We start from the raw sequence: 22594 nt of genomic DNA, 5'->3' as shown, positions 1-22594 counted from the left end.
ACCGCTGACTGCACGCACACACACACACACACACACACACACACACAGAAACACATGGCCCACAACAGTCCCACCCTGACACAAGACACACACACAAAAGCCAGTATGTGTGTGTGTGTGTGTGTGTGTGTGTGTGTGTGTGTGTGTGTGTGTGTGTGTGTGTGTGTGTGTGTGTGTGTTTGTGTGTAGTCTGGATCATGAACAAAGAATAAGAAACTTAAAAAGTTAAAAGAAAGTAAAGCACACTTACACACACACACACACACACACATACACGCCAGACACACACATTTGAAAGTCACCTCTACATTTGCTCCTATATCCACTTCCTCAGTTGTTCTATTATGTATGACAAGCTGATGTGAGGAGAGGTGGGTAGAAAGTGTAAAGCAACCACACACACACACACACACACACACACTTTTTAGAGCTTCACACAGAAATGGTCTCACACACACTCTACATACGCCCACTGAAAGTAAACACATTTCCAGAACTCACCCCCACGCTGCTCTCTTGCCTCAAACTCTTTGTTTTGGCTCGAAACCGAATGTTGAAGGTAGAGGACAAAGAAAGACGGATACCTCAGTACGACTGTGAAGGAGTGATCGAAGTAGGACCAAGAGAAGACGAAGGAGGAGCTGCTTGGCTAGCTAACAATCCTCTTAGCCTGGTTATGTCATGGGACCAAGCTAATCCTACCTTCACTGACTGACCAAAACACACACACACACACACACACACACACATAGACACTGGCTGACTAACTGGCAGACTGACCAACACAGATACCCAAATACATTCACACACTCAAGCATGGTAGGTGACTGGCTAACCGAGGCCTAGCCAACATAGCTAATGTCTCGTCTGGGGTCAAGCACAATAGCTAACATGGTTGAAAATAGCTACCAGTGACAGAAAAAAGCTGCCAGCATGAGGTCAGCTGCTCCATTTACTTTATGACTCAGTATTTTTGAGGGAAGAACAGGATAAAACAAGCCGGCACAACAAAACATGCTTAGCTAGCTAGTAATTAGTCAGGCAAGTGACAAAAGGCTAATTCCCACTTTATCTATTTTTCTGTCTGCCTTTAAAAATACCTACAGTAATTATATTTGTGTGTGTGTGTGTGTGTTCACATGATTCTTACTGGTAGAGAACTATAATCATCACTGTCACTAATCCATGGGGGCTAATCCGCTCGACTACACACAGAGAATAATACATATGCACACACACACACACATACACGCACATTGCATTGTAAATATACGAGGGCTCACATAACCAGGAAACACTAAAAACACTTTTAATGTTTTATTTTTCTTCCCCGAATTCAATTAGCCTCTTTGAAGGTTATGTAAAGATTAAAACACCACGTCTGACTTGAGTCTGGACTATATTTTTCTTAGTGGCTACTTGTCTTTCACATTAAGTTTGGCAATTATCACAATATACAACAAATATTAAAGGAATATTCTGATCTCTTGAGAAACAGCCAGCCACGGCTCTGTCCAAAGGTAACTTTCTGTTATTTCAAAGGCATATTTTACCTTTAGCAAGAGCAATGCTAGCTGTTTTCAGTCTATATGATAAGCTTGTAACGGTGCCCCCATACCATTGTTCCAACAGCCCATTATTCCAAAATCCCATTGGACCAGCAAAAACGGCCATTGCTCTGAAGGTCAGTTACTCCAAAAGTACACACTCTTTGTGGGACTTTGGGGGATTTGAATCATGGGAACAATGCCCGGTGCCGACTAGTATCTTAAGAATAAAACACAGTGTTTGATTACGTTGGTATTTGAAGGCCTAAAAGATCCTTGTCAAACTTTAAGTCCAGCGATATTACCTATGTAAGGAATCGCCAATATGTATAATTTTTAGCCGATACTGATAATGACCTGCTTCTCATGGCTGATACAATATAATGACCACTAATTTCATATCTTTGTATTTTAAAATGCAGTTCATAACCTGCAGTGGACTTGTAGACTTTAGCCCTCTCTCTCTGAACCTGAACTAGGAAACTGCAATCATGTTTCCCAATGTGCTCTCTTGTCTACACTCTACACAGATGAAGCGTTTGGTGACACCCTCACCTTATGTGTTGAAGTTTGTTTTATTGGCTCTATTTATCTTTTTAAAAGCTGATAATACAGATTTCCAAATAGTAACAAATGATCATTATGTGTTGTAGTGGATTTGGAGATTGAGCTAATTAAAGATGCATAACACAGCCTGTCCTGCATCCTAAGCCAAACCCAGCTCCACTGTGTGTGTGTGTCAGTGTGTGTGTGTGTGTGTGTGTGTGTGTGTGTGGGTGTGGGTGTGTGTGTGTGTGTCCACCTACCCTGTCATTAGCACTCTCTGTTGCCTCTGTGGTCCAGCTCTGCTCCAAAGGCTGTTGACTTCCTGCATATAAATGAAGTATGACAGGAAATCTGAGCAGAGATGGTGAAATAAAAAATGTAATGGACTGAGGGGGGGAGTAGACTGCGTAACATATGACCGACATACACACAGACACACCTGCACAGGCTGTACAGTGTACAGTATATAGCGGTGTGTAGTACGAATGCAACACGAGACCACAAACATTTGAAATAAATGAAAATTCAATATGGATGAAGATAAAAACCCATAAACCTCCCCGGTCTCATCTATACATAGCTCTGTCTTTCTCTCCTTGTATAACCTAAAAATTGCATCACTGGTTTTGATTCTACTCAGACCCGACGGGTTCGATCTGGGCTAATCCCCAGCCAGCTCTGAGTTTCATGTCCAGTCAATGGAGTTGAAGTTAATGCACTACTTAACATTCAATTTCACTGATACCAGACTATCTTACATTTAACAGGGAACTTCTATCAGTGATTACATTCAATTAAGCGGTAATTGAATTACTGAGTAAACGAAGACAGCTAAAACAGTATAGCAGTAATCAATGGTAATTTATGGACACGTCGGGGAAATACATCATCATCATCATCATCATCATCATTAGTTGTGGCGAGCTTGAATTCACTTATGACTAATAAACTACATCCGTTCCATCCAAACTAGGACATTTCGCTCTCCATTACAGGGCAGATTATTTGGTGATGTAGGCCAGCGGAGTAAGCTTCTAACAGAAAGGAGGTGTCCTTGTGTGGGAGGTTGAAACTTAAATAAGCCAGAGGGCAGGCGACGTTCAGTTAGCCTTGGAGGAGGTAGCGCATGAGGCTAACGTGTTGCTCTGGCCCCCTGGAGAGCAATTTGCTTGTTAGGAAGCAGTTTTATGATAACAGGTGAAGAGACAAACACGGCCAGTCAGTCACTCATATGAACTGTGAATGGATGGAAAATTACAAGAACAGAAGATTAAATCTGTTCATTAGATGGCGTAAACTTAGATACAGATATATAAACAACTAAATCACACACATGGGGAAACCTTAACCTTAAAAAGACTAAGTTATCAAAGTTATAATTATTTAATGTTGAGAAAGAAATTCACAGTTCACAAGCATTTGATAATAATGAGGTTTTAATGAACGACAATTATGTTTCTAATGAATGAGGGGGTGGAATGCACCAGCAGGTGGTGAGGTTGCCCTGTCGCTGCAGGGAGCAGACACAGAAACAGTGATTATATCAGAAACCCTGCTAGTTTACAAGTTTCAGGCGCTAACATGCACGGATATTTTAGAAATATTTGTTCATAGTTTAACAGAAGAAGGAAAATGAACTGCCGTGGTTATTTATTTTGATGATAATAATAAAAAAAATGTTAAATGCTGTTTAAGTGAGTTCTCAAACCACTCACAGGGAGCTATTTTGTCAGAATATGATGTGATGTTTGTGCGGCAGACCAAACATTTTCCTGCCCTTATCTCTGTCCCCCCTCCTTTCTCGTTCACGTTTGCCCCGTCCATGTTATATAACTCTAATCATCTTATCTGGCTAATTACTGCCCAAGCCCCTGACCTCACCTCTAAACCTCAGACACACCACTGGTTCACTCTCTTTGTCTGTTCCTCTCTATGAGAGTGAATGATGTCCTTTAACGATTTGACAGTGTTTTTTGTCAGTCAGCAATCCATATTCAAAACTCGAGTTCAATTAGGGACTATATGTATTTGTTTTTTGCTGTACCTTGTGTCCAGGATGGGCAGTGTCTGAGGTAGAAGCTGACCTCGGGCCTCCTGGCTCCCCACTGCTTGAGAAGATCCAACAATAACACCTCTGAGGGGAGAACTCGCTCTGAGGAGGGGTGAAGAAACATTAGCCAGGCTGTTACACAGAGAGCCAAATTATAGAGAGAAGCCAGGACAGGATGATTCATTATATCACTGTATACATTCAATTACCATGACTTACATTATCATGGAGTCCTACTTAACAGCATTTACTGTCAATAATCATTAGTGTCTGAAATAAAATGACAGTATGATATTCCCTCTTTTGCTTCCATCTTATGCTGGCCAAAGCTATACAGTATTGGTGTATTATTATTATTGTTATTATTATAACAATATATGATAACTGATAGTCATTCATATTAATTTTCTTTATTATTTCACTCTTTAACTTGATCCTACTGTCCTACCGGTGTAACTCTCATGCAACCCACAGATTTCTATTTTAAATTCCAGTGTAGCTCCCACCGTTCTAAAAGATGCCAAATAGGTCAGGTTAATTTTTGTGAAAATGTATGTAAAAGGATGCACAACACAACACAGATCTTTCCATGTGATGGAATGATGCAGAAATGAAGCACATTAGCTGTAAAGAAACTCACAAGGGGTTTTAAACTGTTAAAGGTACAATATTATGTTCATTGAGGTTGGTATTTTTATTTTTTGCTGCCTCCAAAATACATTATTGTATTCCTACAGTCCATGGCTGCAGCACCACCTTTATTCATACTCTGTCTGAAAGCTCCCTTTTGTCATTTTAAAGCTGCTCCCAAAAAGCCCAGTCTTCCTTCTCTGACTGTTCAACTCTCACAGGTCTGAGCAGACAACACCCACCATGTTTCCACATCAGCTCTGCCAGTGTTGTTGTAATCTCGGCGATGCTGGTCGGAGGCTGTGACGGTATAATTGTAACATCACAAACATACAAAAGTCGTAAAGCCTCATTTAAAAGGCGCAGTTTCTGAATCAAGACATCTAACTTTGTACACCATAGGACCGTTATGTGATGTATTAATCTCTGAAGCTCTGAAGCTCAGAATCATGTTTTTGTTCCTTTCGTTTGAAGCGTAATATATGAACAGAATGTCATTAAAGGGTTAACCCACCCACAATGAAGTAGGGATGAAACTGGGCACTGGGCACATAACGAGCGACAGCTTGGTCTAAATGGTTTCTGTAATGGTTAGTAAAACTGAAACAAAAGAAAGCTTGGGGTATTCTAATGTTTTCGAAAAAGCCAGCAGCAATATTCTCCCAGCAAAATAAACCAATCTGGTGCTAATAATATACACACACCAGTCGCGAGGCTAGCTGTGGCCTTGAGGCAGCAACACTTTGTCACAACACCATTTATTATGTGCTGCCTCACAGTGTCACCCTCTAAGAACCAGTATAGTATTAGAGCCATTTATAGCCTGTCTGGCCACGCATTCACACCACAGTGATACACAAACACACTGCGTGGTTATGTGCATCATTGCTTTAACAGCTATCAGTGAATGAATGGAGGCCATGCTATAATGGACAGAGTGGCTCTAAGTGTCTGCATGTGATGGACGGTCTGTGTCCACGTTTACAATGGCATACTATTGATTCCAGGAGCTGTAGTGGAGATATAGGTCTGACTTTGTTTACAATTAGCTTCGAAGCAAAGGATCTAGGCCAGAGGCACAATGTGATTATCCTGTCAGATAATCTCAGATTATAATCATGTAAATAATATAATGTTCAAAGGACTGTCAAGACGGGGTCAATGCTAATTATGCAAGTTAACGTCTTGGCTGTTATCATTCCTGCCTTGTTTTAAATAGTTTTCAAGGAGACATATTATACTACTACTACTACTACTACTACTACTACTAATAACAATAATAATAATAATGATAATATTATTATCATTGTTTTATTATTTATCATTATCTTTATTATTATTATTATTATCATTAGTAGTAGTAGTATATATCAAATTATTTTGATTTTGCTGCAACATTGTATCCCTCCTCTGCTTTAGCTCCTCTCTTTAAGGCCTCCCATCTGAATACACTGTCTGCTCTTATTGGTCAGCCGACACATGCCTGACCAAGCACCAGCAGAGCAGCTGTGCTTAATCAGCTCGTACATACCAAACTGGCCAATAGGTATTTATTATGCAAATGTGTGACCCTGTGATGTGGTGTGATGTCACAAAGTCACAGAATGTCAGATGGGTCTACTGACAAAGTGTTTCAGGAACAGTGTTTTCTGTGGGAGAGTGAAGCTTCTGTTGGTGTGGATTTGACCTTTTCAACCTTCTAATGCATCTAGTTGCAATGCAATCTTTTAAATGCACAAGAACCTCTCTAACACACAGGAGGAAAGGGGGAAACATGAAAGATAGGTCTCCTTTAAAATGTTGTCTTATTGTATAAACTGTACAGAGACAGATGGATGGATGTACTCACCATGCCCATTCCATACTTCAGCGAGGTGACAATCCCCCTCACCGGCTTCTTTGCAGTATTCCACTACATCAATCACTCTGGTTGCCGGAGTAACTGGGACCTCAGTCAGCATCTGCTGGGTGTCATTGAGGTAAACTGTAAGGATCACCTGTAACCATAGAAGGAGACATGATCAGTAATGTGAAACATCATAGCTTTTACCATTGCAGGAATATGGAAGATGAAAAGTGAAGTATTTCTCACTGATTACAGCATGGGATGATGAATGGTTTGCAAGTCAATCAACATAATAACTACACTTAAATGACTCGGTCATGCCTTTATCTCAGCATTAAGGAGCAACCTGACTGATCAGAGAGAGATCACGCTCAGATTACACTACTTCTAATGAGTTAGGGATATCAGGATAGTTTAGTGTTTCACCTGATTGTTTATTCTGCGTTTTGTGAATATTTTTGGTCCCCAAAAATAATGCAACACATTTCATTTGACTTTTATTGCATATCCATGCGCGTGCATATATCCCAATATCTCTCACTAATTTTGAGTAGTGTAAAGTAAAGGACCTAATGCAAACAAAATTTAATAAACCAAAATTATCTCATATTTAGTCAGAAATGTTCCCAAATCATGTTTATCCAAGTCTTTAGTAAGATTAGTTTAAACGCAGAGACATTACAGTATAATTTTGACAAAATTATTATGATGACGCTTCAGGTTTGATTTAACATATTTGAAAAAACAGATGACTTCAAAGTGTCAGCTGGGCAGTAGTGATCCCCTCTGAAATATATATATCTTGTATCAAATCCCCCCAAATTCTGCAGCCAACAGATTAAAATAGCAATCAGAAAAGGACATCCTGTGTTATCGCCTGTGATGTCACCGGCAATGTCACTGGTGATGTCATGTCAAATAGTCGGACGGCAGTTGAAAGATAAATTTAGGGTAATCTGGGATAGGAACACACAGACCAACCAGGGCGCACACATACACACAGACACACTTTTAATCTCAATGTTGCATTTTCTCTCTCGCCCTCCCTCACACAGACACATGGACACGCATCACACCGTCCACTGTCCACATACCCACAGACACAAACTCCACATATACGCTGCTCTAATCCACAGTATTCTATACACCTGGCCCAGATCATGTGAAGTAATCTCTGTTCACATGCAGACACACTGAGCGGGGACACATTCTCTAAAGCTTGGATTAGACACACACAAACACAGACGTACAAATACACGACGTACGCACACATGCGAACACAGTGGGGGTTTTACTAGTCCACAAACCATTTAAAGTGGGAAAAACGTGACCTTACAAGGGATGTAATGTTTCTGTTTCATGCGGCATTTGTCACAGTGAAGGGCTGCTGGCAGAGATCAAAGGGTGTTTTTATATGATCAAGTCAATTGAAATCATTCCGAGTGGTTTTCCTCATTAAAAAAAAAAAAAAAATACTCACAATTTCCTTAAAACACTGTAAAATATTCGCTATAAATGCAGCACATACACACACATAGTACACTGTCATTGGGCGCTGTTGAGAACTTGATTTCCGGAGTAACACCACAAATGTTCTAAAATCTGGCACCATCATATGTGTTAACTGCATTGTCAGTTATTTGGATATAATGAATGACAACATAATCATAATAGTAAATATGTAACATTTCGGAAAAAAAGTGAGCATTACTATGCTATTCGGTCTGCCACTGGACTCAAGTTTTCATCGAAAGCAAGGTTCATATCACAGCACAGAGGAAGCATGTCTGCCATTGTGCAATTGTGCGATTGTTTTACCTGGTCACTAACAAATGGAATAACTATGGAAGGTGATAGAAAATGAAGTGAAAAAAGAGTGAACAGAGAGTCTGCCACAGCTGTGTCAAAGTGTTGATGTGTTCCCCTTCACCACCTCGACTTGGAATGGTTCAAAACTGACATTCTTTCTACCGGATCAAGTAAAAAAATGATCAATTTCCAATTGCAGGTTACTGTGATCCAGAACCTATTTTCTACTTCCTCTAATGGGAAAACCAGCACAAAGTAACATTTCACATTCTAACCTCTTTAGAAGCACTTATTTTAGGGACCAAGTTGCTTCTATAACTGTGCTTAAGAATTATTTCAACAGTGGAAAGGTGATCTTTTTTTGTTTTAAAAAACTGGAAGTAGAAAGCTGAAAATATTTTTGAAATTGGTGGCACACGACCTGAGAAAACAGAGGAAAGGGGCTGTGGTATTCCCTTTTGCTTAAAAGATGGAGAATTCAAATCAGTCAAATAGTATGTTCAAAAAATACTATTCCCACTGTGGTCTTCAGTGGAAGGTTTTTGGCAATGGAGGAAACAGATTCATGTGACCAGCCAAAGGCAAAAAGCAAAATACCAACTCAGGGTCACTGAACTGGACATCCACTGACTTTTTTTCAGTTCCCTTTTTGTAAATAGACTGCATCCTGAACAGGAAGGTTTGCCTCTCATTGACCCAGGGAGCATTTTACATTCAGTAGTTTGCTGAAAGACACTTCAACATGAGGACAGGAGTAGCCGGAGAAAGAAGCAGGTTTTAAGTTTCCACCCTGGCAGTTAAACTTCTGTAGTGTAGGTGAAATGCTTTGTGATTCCTATCGAAAAGAAAACGTCAGTTAACTGCGAAGATGTGTATTTCTACTGCAGACACATTGAACTGTCATAGAAAGGTACTATAAAAGGTTTTATCATGTGTCCCTGAAGCAGCTCAGCGGAGTTCCCCCTAACTCATTTAATTATTCACACATGTGCACCTCCTACTGCGACATGTCAAAATGTCTTCAGTGAAAAGGGCCGACTGGGTTGTCTTCGCATGGAGAACTGACGTGTTTAGAAAACCAATCTGCTGTTTACAACCGTGGTGGGCTTTCAGTACCGCCGTTCCACAGTAGATTACAGTATATCATCCAAAGACCCTCTATAGATAGACCAGACTGTATAGTTCAAATGCAGGCCAGATTTACCTAAGCACCAACGCACACAGCACACTGCGGTTTGAGGACTGCTTTCCATGAAGAACGATTAAGACTAATCGTGTCCATATCTAAGCATGCATAATACTAGACCAAAAAATAAATCCTAAAACATATCAAATAATAGCAATGTAAAAAGGCTTTGTTTGTAGCAATAAATTGTTAAAGGATAAATCTACCTGAAAATGTTACTTCAGTCAAAATCTACTCAGCTTCACAGAAAAGAAAACAGCGTCGCAGCATTCGCCCACACAACTGAGGTAGATTGGGACTCGTTTTAAAACGTAAATAAACAATCAAAAAAAACAAAAAAACAAGAAGAAAAACGAGTAAAAGAACAAAAAACAAAACGTCTGGAGTAATCTAAGTCTCCTAAAGCCCTGAGATCCCAAATTAACATGATAAGATGCTATTTACATGCTTGATCAACGGTTGAGCTCAGTCACCCTCCTCAGATGGGGGGGCGGGGTGTGTGCTAATGCTTTTAGCTTAGCCAACACAGTTAAGATTTCAGCTCTAAATAGGATTTCAGTAGTCTTTTCAAAACAATTCAGGATCTCTGGGCTTCGCTCCGGATCTGCTTCACTTGTTAAGGAGAATGCTCCGACGATGTTTTTCTTTTTGCTGTTTTGTGGACTACGTTTGTGTTCCCTTTTTGGGTGAATTCTTCCTTTAATCCTAGAAAAGCCTTTAGAAAAAAAGAGACTTGTTCAGTCCGTATTGGTTAATTAATTCACAAGTGCACACTAGTTCTGATCTTCATTTTTTTCAAGTTTTACCATGATGAGCTCACAGGAAGGTCAACTTCCTCTCGTCTATTTGAGTTGTGGTCCCTAAACTGCCTCTGGTGCTGAGTGAAGTGACTCTGGCTATTTTAGGCATTAGACAAGGAGAAAGAGATAGTTCAACTCTGAAGAGGGGAGAGTGACAGCCTGGTCTTCCTTTAGTGAGTCTACTGAGAACGCATATCAAATCTCACTTTACATGTTGCTCAGACCATTTCAACACAATGCATTTATTGTGGCAGGACAGTGGCTGGCATACACACTCCCAATTGAAATCTTAACCTGGATCACTCTGCCTGATGCTGAAAAACTCCCCCCTCTAAATCAGCGTCCTCACATACAGTGCAGTTATTCTTATGTTGGTCTGGCCGATTGTGCAAGAAACCAAAGCCCAATCTTTCTAGTCAAAATTAAACGAATCCGATCCGTCTCTCACTCACCGCTGGTTTGGTTTTCAGCTTCTTCTTCTTCTTCTGTTGTTTCCTGCATTTGCTCAGTTTGAGGTTCTTAGACACAAACACCAGCCGCTCCAACACCAGCCCAAAGACGCGCTTCATTGACCAAAAACACACACAGAAGTGTGTGTATGAGTGCGCACACGCATGCGTGTGTTGGACGTATGGATGGATAATTAGCGGCGTCCAATGGATAAAGTGTGTTTGAAGTTTGTGAGTGTCAGGCTGTGTGCATGTCCTAATGCTAGGAAATATGAGGGAGGAGGGAGGGAGGAGCGGGGGAGGGAGGGAGGGAGGGAGTCGGCTTTCAGTAAATATAAGGAGAGGGAGAGGCCGTGAGGAGGAGAGGATGATGGGAGGTTAAAAAAAAGAGATTCTGGACAGTTTTCACGCCTGTTATTTGGGAGTGGACCATGATATTGAGCTGATTTTGGTTTTTTTTTATTTTTTTTATTATTACTAATCAGATATGGTCGCGTCAACACAGTCCACATCTGAATGATGGATGTGGTTCTGCTATTATTGGTAGAATGATTCATTCATAAAAACATCTGAGACTTGTGGGAGGATGTTTCTCATAAGCCTCGCTCCAAGTAGCCGAGTTTTAAGTTACAGTAAGTGGATTTGTGCAATTTTCAGGAGCTTTCAAACATGAAAATTGTCAAATTGTGATAAAAGAAGAAACTCTAACGCAGTTTCGATCCAAATGTTGGTATCAGAAATGAAAAGACTGATTTATTAAGAGGTTCCCGTAGTATTTGTTGTCACTATCTGAAAACGGTAAAAACATAGCTGGGGTCCATGGACAATATTTCTTCAGTTCCACTGAAATCATTCTGATTAGAGATTGTAACTGGACTGTTGACATCACTGCTAAATAACGTGATCAAATAAGATGAGCATTTACACAAAGCTTATGTAAAGCTTCTGAAAATAGGAGAAGTCTATTTTTCCAACTTTATTGAGAAAATTAAATTCACTACATTCATTTGCCTGCAGTTTTCAAGATGGACCCACATCTCGTCCTGGGAGCAACATTTGCATCTCTGGTTCGGTGGATTGCTGTTTTGTTCATCCTTTCAATCATAGTCATGTTTCACTTTCACATGACTTGGATATTAGGCGCTAATGTTTTCCTAATATCAAAGTTAACACCACCACTTTCGATCTGATTGAAAAAAATCATTCAGATCAGGCAGGATCAGATCAATATCTTCCACTTAAGATTGGGCTATTATTCTGATTATCAATGGAAGATGAGAGTCCATGCAAACATAGCCGATCTAAAGCTTGAGATGAGTGTTTAATCAGGGGACCTTACACTTTTTTGCGGTTCTCCTGCATGCTTTGCACTTCAGATCTATGGTTTTTAATTGTTGACATTCAATATCTGTAACATTTTTCAAGATTTTGATTCTAAATCCTTACACAGTTTTTTTAACAGTACGGCCTAATTTTCTGATTTTGTACACAAGGCTCAAATATATAGAGTCAGATACATATTTCCATATGTGTAGCTAGTGAAGCCATTATATTATGAATTTGTCAGATCTGCTCTCATTTGAATGTGAAACAATATGTTCTCTCATACATGCTAAACATTTCCCCATCTCAGCTGACAACTAAATCATATAAAGTATCCCAGTCAACAGTCTATACAACAGAACATCATTGGATTCTTGGATCATCACAACACAAGTGCCCGATTAGTTCGAGCATGTGACGGCTGAAGTGTGAACTCTCAAAAAAGTCCCAGACGTTCTGATGCCAGAACTTTTAATTTTAGCTCCGGGTGTAGCAGAGCTGGTGCCGGCCAGGTCACGCGGGGTCAACACTGACACCTTCACTTGAGCAATCAATAATGGCACCATACTGACGCGTGCTCTGTTGAACTACTACTGCTTAACACGATTGACGCTGAGCTTTTAATTTGGATGTCATTTGTCATAAAAACGTCTGCGGTAACGCCCGAGAAAAACGGCTCGATACTATTCTGAATGGTAGACACGATAACAGGCAGCGGGAGGAATGCAGGGACGCGCCTAAAATAATCATAAAAACTCTCGCTTTATGCACAAGTATCAACATTGGCTAACTGCATCAGTGTTTATCCTGTTTTTAAGGATGGTCAGTGTGGTGTGTGGAGTGAGGCTGTCCAGAAGCAGCAGTAGTAATGCTGGAAGGGGGAGAGATTACAGAGGCCACACTGATAAACTGCAGCATGACTGCACACTGACACACACACAAACACACCGAAGCACACACACACTGACGCACACACACTGAAGCACACACACTGACGCACACACACACAGAAAGGACACAGAAGGTACACTGGCAGAAGCACTCTGTCTCTCTCTCTCTCTCACACAGAGGGTCACATGTTCGGTGCATGTGCTCGAAACAGTGCGTCCATTGGAACTGACAGAAAATCAGTAGACAGCGCAGGGGAAGCGAGTCAGGCGAGCGAGGACAACCGGACGACCTGCCGCTACATCACCACTGTCATTACCGACTGATTAATTCATCAATGTGCCCGTGATCACAAACGATGTCTCGATCCATCCTCTTTCTCTCTGTTTCGTCCTCTCCTCTTCCCTTCACTCGTCAACCTCTCTGTCGCTCCCGCACACAAACATGATGATAAATCTCTCAGTCACAGATCGGCTGTCGCGGCCGACCTGACCAGTATTTATGTTATGTTGCAAACATGCTGCCCCGGAGACACACAGCTCAAGTATTCACCACAAATGTTTCACGTGGGTGGCCAGAAGAGGTCGGTGAAAATCTGGGGACGGAAACTATTAACTACAAAAACTATCTGCACTCATTTTTTAGATCACAGGTCATTTTACCGACCATATGATGTGCACTGCATTTTGTGCATGAATCGGAATTAAATCAATTGATCCAAATCACTCAAGATCGATATCAAAACAGAAGCTCTCAAGTTTCTTAGAGAGGAAGCAGTGTTTTGTTATGTATAATAGAAGCACTCTGTAGGGAAATTCAGACACACTGCCTTGTAAGAGTGTGTGTGTGTGTGTGTGTGTGTGTGTGTGTGTGTGTGTGCGCGCGTGTGTGTGTGTGTGTCTTGCTCACTCTGCAGGAACTGGAATTTTTTTATGAACAAAATGTTCTTCCAAGTTCCTCAGAAGGGACAGTACTGTACTTCCACCCACCACAGACAATACAACCACACACTGCAACAGAGGTGGTGAAGATTCACACACACACACAGAAACGTTGACCTCAAACAGCAAAATGAAATGAAAATAAGGTCAGCTGACCCGAGTGGACTTGAGTCTTGTCACGATGACATGACATCATGCTCACCAGCTGAAGAGGACAAATGTGCAGCGAGCCGGAGTCGAACCCGAACTTTCAGATTCACGATTAAGAAGCACTGAAGCCGAGAACTGCTTTGCTCGCATTTTTTTGTACATGCTAATTAAGATCACGTTATTCAGTTCATTGTTTTGAAATCTCGTGGTAACAAAAAGCTTGTTTTCGTGTGACAACGGCTCCGTTTGGAACGAGCAGTCGGAACGAACCAAGTCGTCGTTAAATAAGTTGGCAAATTGTAAAAAAAAAAATTGCATTAGTAAACTTAAATGGGAGCTGTATTTTATTTGTTTGCAAGCTGAAATAATTGCTCGTGTTTATCTGTTGAAACGGGGAAGGTTTGTATCTCCTGAAACAACTGCAGTGGTGGAAGTCGACTATTCGTGTAAGATGAACAGTGAACACCAGGAACACGCTTCATTTCTATGTAAGATCAATGACAGGCTGTTACTGGCTACACAAGCTGTAGATGTGTGCTGTGTAGTTATTCTATCACCCCGAGCATCTCGCAGAACCATGAAACATGCCCAGAACGCTAAAGACCTGTATTTTCAGAATGCGACTGACAGTTCATATTAGCAGCTGTGTCATTTTTAGTGAATGTGAATTATGTAACAGATATGCCCGGATGCTGCTCAGGCTGCTGTGGCTTTTTTTTTTTTTTTGCTACTAAATCATTTTAAACGATGATGGGACTCTTTTGGGATCTGGGGTTAGAGGCTGCTTATACCTGCTGTACCAACCACACAAGGAAGGTTATCCTCCTGGGAGTGAGATGGTTTCAGGTCTGGTCCATCTGTCATGCTCTTGTTATGTCTGCCCGTTGGCTTTTTTTTTTCCAAACCTAACCCATTGTCCTGACTCTTCCTATGTGTTTTGTCGCAGATCCTAAAATAAATTCCTCTTGGGCTACAGCTGAAGAGCAGCTGGTAGGAGCCCACATGATTTTAACTTAATTTCTGTGACGTCTCAAGGGACCGTCTCCTTAATGATGAATCGAGGGAGGGACGTGAGGCTCGTGTGGGACTGAGGGGAGTGCTGCCTTTTTTAAAAAACGCCCAGGAAGCTCTCCCTTTCACATCCACAGCGGCCAAAATTAGGAAAGTATTACACGCCGAGGAGAAAATAGCTCTGTCACACTGTCTTTCCAGTGAGGCAGCTTCAAGTAACGCCTGCTAATAAACCAGAGGGATTTACAAGCTTAAATATAAAGTCATTGAAGACTGACTTATGATATGCATGTGTCTGTATTACATTGCAATTACAACTTAAGAACTCGGCCGCCACACTATCATCTTAAGCCCTGTACAATGAATGAACAGTGGATTGAGCTGTAAATCATGTTCTTAAGCGAAAGAGCTTCTCAGATGACATATTTACAAAAGTAATTATACTCCTTGAGTCTAATTCTCTGACAACAGAGTGACAGTGTCGGTTTTAAAGTCCCGACAAGACTATAAATGTATTCAAAGACAGAGATAAACTAAGAGCTATAGGAAGAATAAAGCGCATGAATGAAAACACGAGCGGCTGAAAAGAAATAAAACCACAGAGCTTCCCTCCATGCAGCTGTTGAGCTGTGTGTGTTTGTGTGTGTGTGTGTGTGTGTGTGTGTGGGAGCGCACTGTGGAACACAGTGACAGCTGAAAGTGATTTACGTTTCAGACGCCCCAGCTCCCACTGCCCACACCCAAACACACACTCACACATATCAGTCAGCGGCGTCTCTATAGGAACTACATGTGAGCGGTGAAACACGAACTCCTTGCTCATTGAGAAAGAAACAATCTGTACACTTCTGAACCAGCACACAGTGTCTGCTACTGTGCGTGTCTCTCAGTATACATTTTCCTCCATCAACCAAAATGAATCAATGCTTTGGCCTATTATTTATTTAAACCATTTTTATGTTCGGGGTAAATGTATTCAATCCTGCGAGAGAAAAATCCCACTTAATACATTTTGCAACAGGTCAGGCTAGCATAAAACTTTTCCAGACCTCTTGTTTGCAGATGTGACCCTTAATATATGGCAGACCAGCAGACCCCGATATCACAGTTTAATCCGCTGTACATCCCAAGTTGTTTACATGCAAATTTTGTAGAATAAATGTTACTTTGTTTTGTGTTGTTTTAGCATTTCAGCATATTTAGTGTTGAAAAGCAATGCTTTAACTAAGACATTAAACTGTTCAAATAGTGAATAAAACGTGGGAAAATAATAACAATTTAATAATAACATAATTTAATAACAGTTGTAAAGGTAACTATGGCCTCCCGAGTCTGAAATCCCTCTCTGCCGAGGTCTGAAGCTCTATCTAAGATACGATCGCTAGCTTGCAAGGCTGACTGAGCCAACCGAGCTAACTAGCTAACGGCAGCTATGTTTAGCAACATTTACTAGCCCCATTCACACTTCTGTTTGGATGTGGGGATCCTGCGCCAGCTCTTCGTCTCCTACTCTGTGTGAATGTCTCAGAGGCAGCGAGGGGTGAAATTTCATTCCAGTGCTGATCCGCCTCTGGAGGTAGTATCAGAGGCGCAGCATTGGAGAACCGACCAGTGTGAATGGATAAGTTGGCGGCGTGTATCGAGGGCATGTCAGTCTGACAGTCTGATAACTACAAAGGTCCTTCACTCAACAAAGTGAAGAAAAATGTTCCACAAAGCAACGTTACAGGACCAAACAAAAGTAACCTGTAACTGTCTTTGGCAAATTATGAGGAAAAAAATACTGCAGATATACGCGGAGAAGAGTCCGTCCTGCTGTCTGTCCTCCTGTCTGTCCTCCCAGCTCTTCGTCACATTTCTACCTGAAAAACAGCGCCTGTCACCAAGTGTTGGTGTTGAAAAGAAATCACCACGGTGGTCAGTTGTCCCGACCGAGACTTCAGTGAACTTTCCCCCATAAAACACTCTCTCTCCCTGCAAGTGACAGACAGGGTCCTGTTTACTGATGGCAATTATGTAATTATGAAATTTAGAGTGAAAAACGTAACTTTGTCACTTTCCAGGATGTTTGGTGGGTCAGGATCTCAATCACTTCACATTATAACAGCATCCATATGATTATAAACACCAAGGAAACACTTTGAAAACACACCAACGTCATCGTCATGACATGTAGTGTCACCCATCTTTAGGAGCCGCAGCACCGGCTTTCTGTGTGAATTACACAGCGGTTCGTCTTTAAGGCAGAGATGTTTCGCTCTGTATAAACCACCAGCGGCGGAGAATGGCGATAATGCGCCGTCTGTGTGTGAAGAAGGCAACTAATTACTGGTGATATGCTGCCTCCTATGTGTTTGGAGAAAGAATTCAACAGGTGGCCAATTCTTACATATCTCAGCTTTAATTGTACATTTGAATTCAAATGTACAATTAAAGCTGAGATATGTAAGAATCGGCCTGTTCTGTTGCTCAGTCTGTTAGCCTTGTGAAGATTGCTTCACAAAAATATTTAGCTTAATGTCAACATCAGAATGCTAACTTACTCAAACGGATATTGCTAAGCTAGATGTTTCAGTCAGAGCTGAAATGGTGAACCAATGAGAGAGTTGTCCAGTGACTCATACAACGAGTCACTGGACAAAATGCTACTAGCATGACTAATAAATAGTATGATTTAGCATTGTGCATGGAAAGTGACAGTGGTGGCGGCAACGTTGCCAGCTCTCTACCCAGAGAAAAATGTGTTGGCTGCTTCAGAAGAAGTTTCGAGATGATATCATGCTCTGCTTTGCATTTGCCATATCAATCATGTGAGCTGCCTGCTGTTTACAGAATGGGGGCAAAGCTGCGTGAAGAGACGTCTGGACAGTAATTCAGGGGTCAACAGTTCCTCCAGCATAATAAGGTAGACTTGTTGATCGCAGCTTTCGGCAAAATCCCTCACAAAAATGGAGTGAAAGTCACAAAGCTATGAACACAGGGTAGAGGCTAAAGCTCACTTTACTCTTGGAAAAAAAAGGGGTGAAGAAAAGGTTTGAACCAGAGAGGCTGAGGTCAGAGGTCAAGGCAAAAGTGTTCCCTGTGTTTCTGTCTCTCCCTCTCTCTCTGAAGTAAACACATCTCTATATCTTCAATGTATTGTCTGGAGCTGACAGCTGCCCAGCCCCGCCACAAAGCTTAGTGTTTTCAGCCTGTGAGTGTGTGTGTGTGTGTGAGAGAGAGAGAGAGGGAGAGAGGGAGAGGGCAGGATGGAAAGAGGAACACAAATGTTTTACTGATTTTAGTGTCTGCTTTCCAGCACAATAAACGTTTCTGCCTTACTCAGTGCTATCGTCTGCATGTACCATACTTCCTTTGTTTTCTACTCACCAGAACTCTTCGTACACATCAGTAAGACATCTTTGAGTATTTGAAAACTTGATGAAAATGCATGAACATGTCGTTTCAACATGTTTCTGATAGGGTTCAGTGTGTGTTTGCCCCACACAGGCATGCACAGACTCAATCGTCACAAGCAGGCCAAAAGAACAGCAAAACAGCTGATTGAAACCTTCAAAATAAAAGCCCCTTTGACGTGGTGCTGTCATTTTTGAGTCACACAACGAGAAGTGAAAATCACAAATGCATATATTCTTTGACACATACAGTAGACATATGGAGATATACTGAAGGGTACGATGTATATGTGTATTTGCCACAGTTCTACCAAAACTTCAAACACAAAACAACTTCTACCAGACACACTCAAAGCATATTTAACATCTAAACTTTTAAAATCAAAGTTTATAACATTCAGCTTGAGATACAATAGATTTGTAGAGCCACCTCTACTGTCAGGAAAAATCAACGCTGATCTCGCTGATTTGGAAATAGTGAATAACATTGCTTGAATGTACACTGTATGAAACATGCAGAGCCTCCATGTTATAGTATACCGTATGCTTCCTTTGATTGCCAGTGAAAAAAAGTATGTTACCTTGGTGAAAAAGCAACCAAGTCCAACAGCCTACACTACACTCTACTCTGCCAAGCTGCCATTTTGGAAGCAGGGCGCAGAACTTCCGGTGTTGGATAAATTGATACAGCCGAGACACTTGAACACAACACGAGTTTCTGACTGAGTTGAAAGGTTTTTACTTTGTGTTGAAGTCGCTTAAAAACGAGTCAGCTTAAACCTCTTTTTATTTTCAAAACTAATTTGTTTGGTAGAAGTTTAACTTGATTTCCTGTCTTCACTTTTGGGAGAAAGTTGACGTAAAAAATAAAACATAAATACGCAGCAATGACAATAAACACAAATGGTTTGTTAATGAATGAATGAAAGCACGCTTATATTTCATATTTTGGCATTTCAAATGTAATAAGGTGAAATGTCGCCGTTTTCCCCCATCACAGCTGTAGTTATGTTTGGAGTCACATGGAAATGATTATGTTCGCTCGTCCTGACTGATAGAATCCATCAATGAAAACTCACCGGCAACATTCCCGCTGGTCAGCTCTCCTGTCCCGTTAGAAAAGTCACTTTCTTTAAACCTCCTCCCTGTTCCTCCACTCTCCCCCTCCCTTCTGTTCCCTTTCGGTCTCTTCCTCTGGTCTCACGTTGTTTTTCCTGCACATCCAGACTCTTCTTCTCTCTCTCTTTCTCTCCCTCCCTCTCTCTCTCTTTCTGCGCGTCCGGCCAGATTATCCAGATGCTGTGAAGAACTCAAACTCCAGCTCCTATCCACTTTCCTCTCCCGGTCCCTCCCTCTTCCTTCCTCTCTCTCTCTCTCTCACACACACTGAGTCTCTCTCCTGTGTTTTTACACTGGAAGGGTAAAACACAACGGCACTTTCAGAAACCTAGAAACAGCAGCTGTAGTTTCATGATGAGAATTTCACTGATTTCATCCTGCAGTCGTCAGCGGGCGGTCTGCGGGGTGAACTGGGTCACCCTCTCGCTCATCCCTCCCTCCCTCCCTCCCTCCTGCCCCCGCTCTCCTCCTCCTCCTCCTCCCCCTCCTCTTGATAAATGGCCTACATGTTTAGTACAATAAACGGCAAAACAGTTGGTGGAACAATCAATCGTATTAAATGTCTCTACTATTTCCCGGAGACGTTGATAAATGTCACTTTGAGTATTTGTGATGATCTTTATGTGCACCGCTCCCATGGTAATTACTTATGTGGCTTTATTATATGTCATATTTGTGTATTACAATCTAATGGGGAATTAGGTTTCAATAATGTTTTGTATGGAGTTCACTGTAATAAGCGTTAGTTAATAGGTCAAAAGGGCCATTTAAGTCCTTGCAAGATGCCTTTTAACATTAATAAGACTATATCGGTGATAATCATAGCAAAAATATATACTAAAAGTTTATAGTTAGTTTAAAAGACATGTTTAAGCACTTACAATGATGCACTTATAAACAGTTATCTTTGTTTTTTGCAGCTCTTAGAAACTATCTTTTAAAAAAAAACAAAAGTCACAAAGTACATATTAAAGATTTAAGATCTGGCTGCAAAAAAAAAGCATTATTAACTGCTAACAAGTGGTTAACTACTGATAAAAAATACATTATTAGGTATGCATTCATCTTAATAAGGCAACAAACAGAGCTTAGTAAAGGTTTAACAATGACATGTTAATTAAACTCAAATGTGTTTGTAATGCTGTTATTAACAAGCCTTTTTTTTAACCTGTCTTAAGAATCTGCAAACTGTTGACAAGTTTATCAGAGAAGAGTTATTGTTATAATGAACGTTAAATAGTTATCGCTGTTCAACTCCCTCCCAATAACATTTCAAAGGTTAAGAAAGTGCTCTTTTTATATTAGCAGCTGACATGATGAAGTCCACGACTATTTGGCGGGATATTACTGCCATCTGCTGTCCACAGGAGTAACCAAAACACTCAGGCTGAACATCAAGACATTTGAACTTGACCTCTGGACACACCTCTCTGACTGCTGGGGAGGAGTGCATATTTTATTCTCTCTGGTCTCTGGATACCAGTGCATGAATGTTGATCTGTACAAAAGATTTTTCAATTCATTTGAAGCCTGAATGCTCTAATGTTCTGTTCAGGTTCAAACTGCTGAGCAAGAATTCACTTTTGGAGGACAGTGTTGTTTTGTGGTGCTGCAAAGAGGTGGCTCTGTCCTGGAGCCTATTTAACACGCTGAGTATCACTTAACTGGATAAAACTGTGCTATACACATGAAACCAAACTTGAACAAATATAGTGAAATAAAATATTATAAGTCCACCTAAATAAAAGCATTTTGTTCTTAGTTCTTGTCTAACATTGGATTGAAAGAAATGCTCCAGGGCCGAGTGTGACCTTCAGTCAGTCGTCTCTTTGTGTAAACATGAACATGAAAGTGATGAAAAGACGAAATTCCTCATTTACATTTTTCAAGAACCGAATCTCAAACCCACTTCTTGGACATGTATTGTGTTCACCCCTGTGGCTCTTTGGTTCAAGGTTGGTTCATGTGCGTGTGTGTTTTCAGGTCAGTCAATAAATCCGTTCAACCTTGAAACATCCATTGGCTCCATGTGATGCTATCCATCCACCATGACAGCGACATTCACACAGCACCACCACAGCCAGAGGCAATCACTCATTGTCTCTGGAGTGCACACACACACACACACACACACACACACACACACACACAGTTCACTGAGGGCAGGTCAAGCTCAGCCTCATGTTGGGAGGCTACCTATTACAGCTACAAATCTACATGCAGTCAAATCACTGTGACCTGGAACTGTTGTGTGTCAGCCCAGTAGCTTATGATGATGACCATTTCTACTCTAGCCATCAATGCCTATACATTTGTGAGTAGTTACATTATCAACAGAATGTGAAGAAATATCATTTTTTGATGTTTTGTTAAAGATGTACACGTATTGTGTTGAAGGGATAGCTACAGAAGTTAGCATGCTAACCAGCTAGCCCAGGCCCATCCTTTCTCAGAATACCACTTTGTAGTGGCATCCGATAATGTAGCTCAGGCCTCTGGAGGTGGGTGTTGATTGACGTCGACTTCTTGTGCTTCGTGTCCCCGCCTGAACCCAGCCTTGTTTTTGTTGTCCCTGATGCCAGATTCCTGGTCGAAGTTGCTGCAAAATGCTAGCTGCATGGCTACCTGAGCTAACTGCATTCACATTGAGTGGGTACTCGGACAATAAATTCAAAAGATGGCCAATTTGTACATACTGCACCTTTAAGCGTCCACTAATCTGGAGTTATTTTCAGAATTTTCTCAATATATGTAAATAAGCTTGAAAGTGAAATGGCCTGTGTGTCCTGCATATAAATGTGTTAAAATATTTTTTCAACTCACAACACTGACACATTAAACTTCATTTCAAAAATACTTTCTGCCACACACACACACACACACACACACACACACAAACAGTTA

General features: G+C 41.0%; 1 protein-coding gene across 7 annotated transcripts in view; it reads right to left on the bottom strand.

Moving 5' to 3' along the window:
- LOC115597732 (apoptosis-stimulating of p53 protein 1-like) overlaps window positions 1–20108 on the bottom strand; it is a 49021-nt gene extending 28913 nt beyond the window's left edge. For 4 of the 7 annotated variants that reach the window (XM_030443958.1, XM_030443960.1, XM_030443959.1 and 1 more), the window contains exons 1-4: window positions 10867–11084; window positions 6623–6770; window positions 4138–4245; window positions 2354–2415 (exon numbers count right to left, since the gene is read on the bottom strand). In XM_030443958.1, coding sequence (XP_030299818.1) covers window positions 2354–2415; window positions 4138–4245; window positions 6623–6770; window positions 10867–10983 — 435 coding nt within the window. In that variant the 5' untranslated portion in view covers window positions 10984–11084. Of the gene's footprint in view, window positions 1–501; window positions 727–2353; window positions 2416–4137; window positions 4246–6622; window positions 6771–10866; window positions 11085–19650 lie in introns of those variants that run through there. The other 3 variants (XM_030443962.1, XM_030443961.1, XM_030443965.1) reach the window with 3 other exon arrangements.
- Window positions 20109–22594: the final 2486 nt, after the last annotated feature.

Source organism: Sparus aurata, chromosome 16, assembly GCF_900880675.1.
Source record: "Sparus aurata chromosome 16, fSpaAur1.1, whole genome shotgun sequence".
Lineage (NCBI taxonomy): Eukaryota > Metazoa > Chordata > Actinopteri > Spariformes > Sparidae > Sparus > Sparus aurata.
Note: the sequence above shows the minus strand (reverse complement) of the source record. Positions and strands in the feature narration are given on the sequence as shown.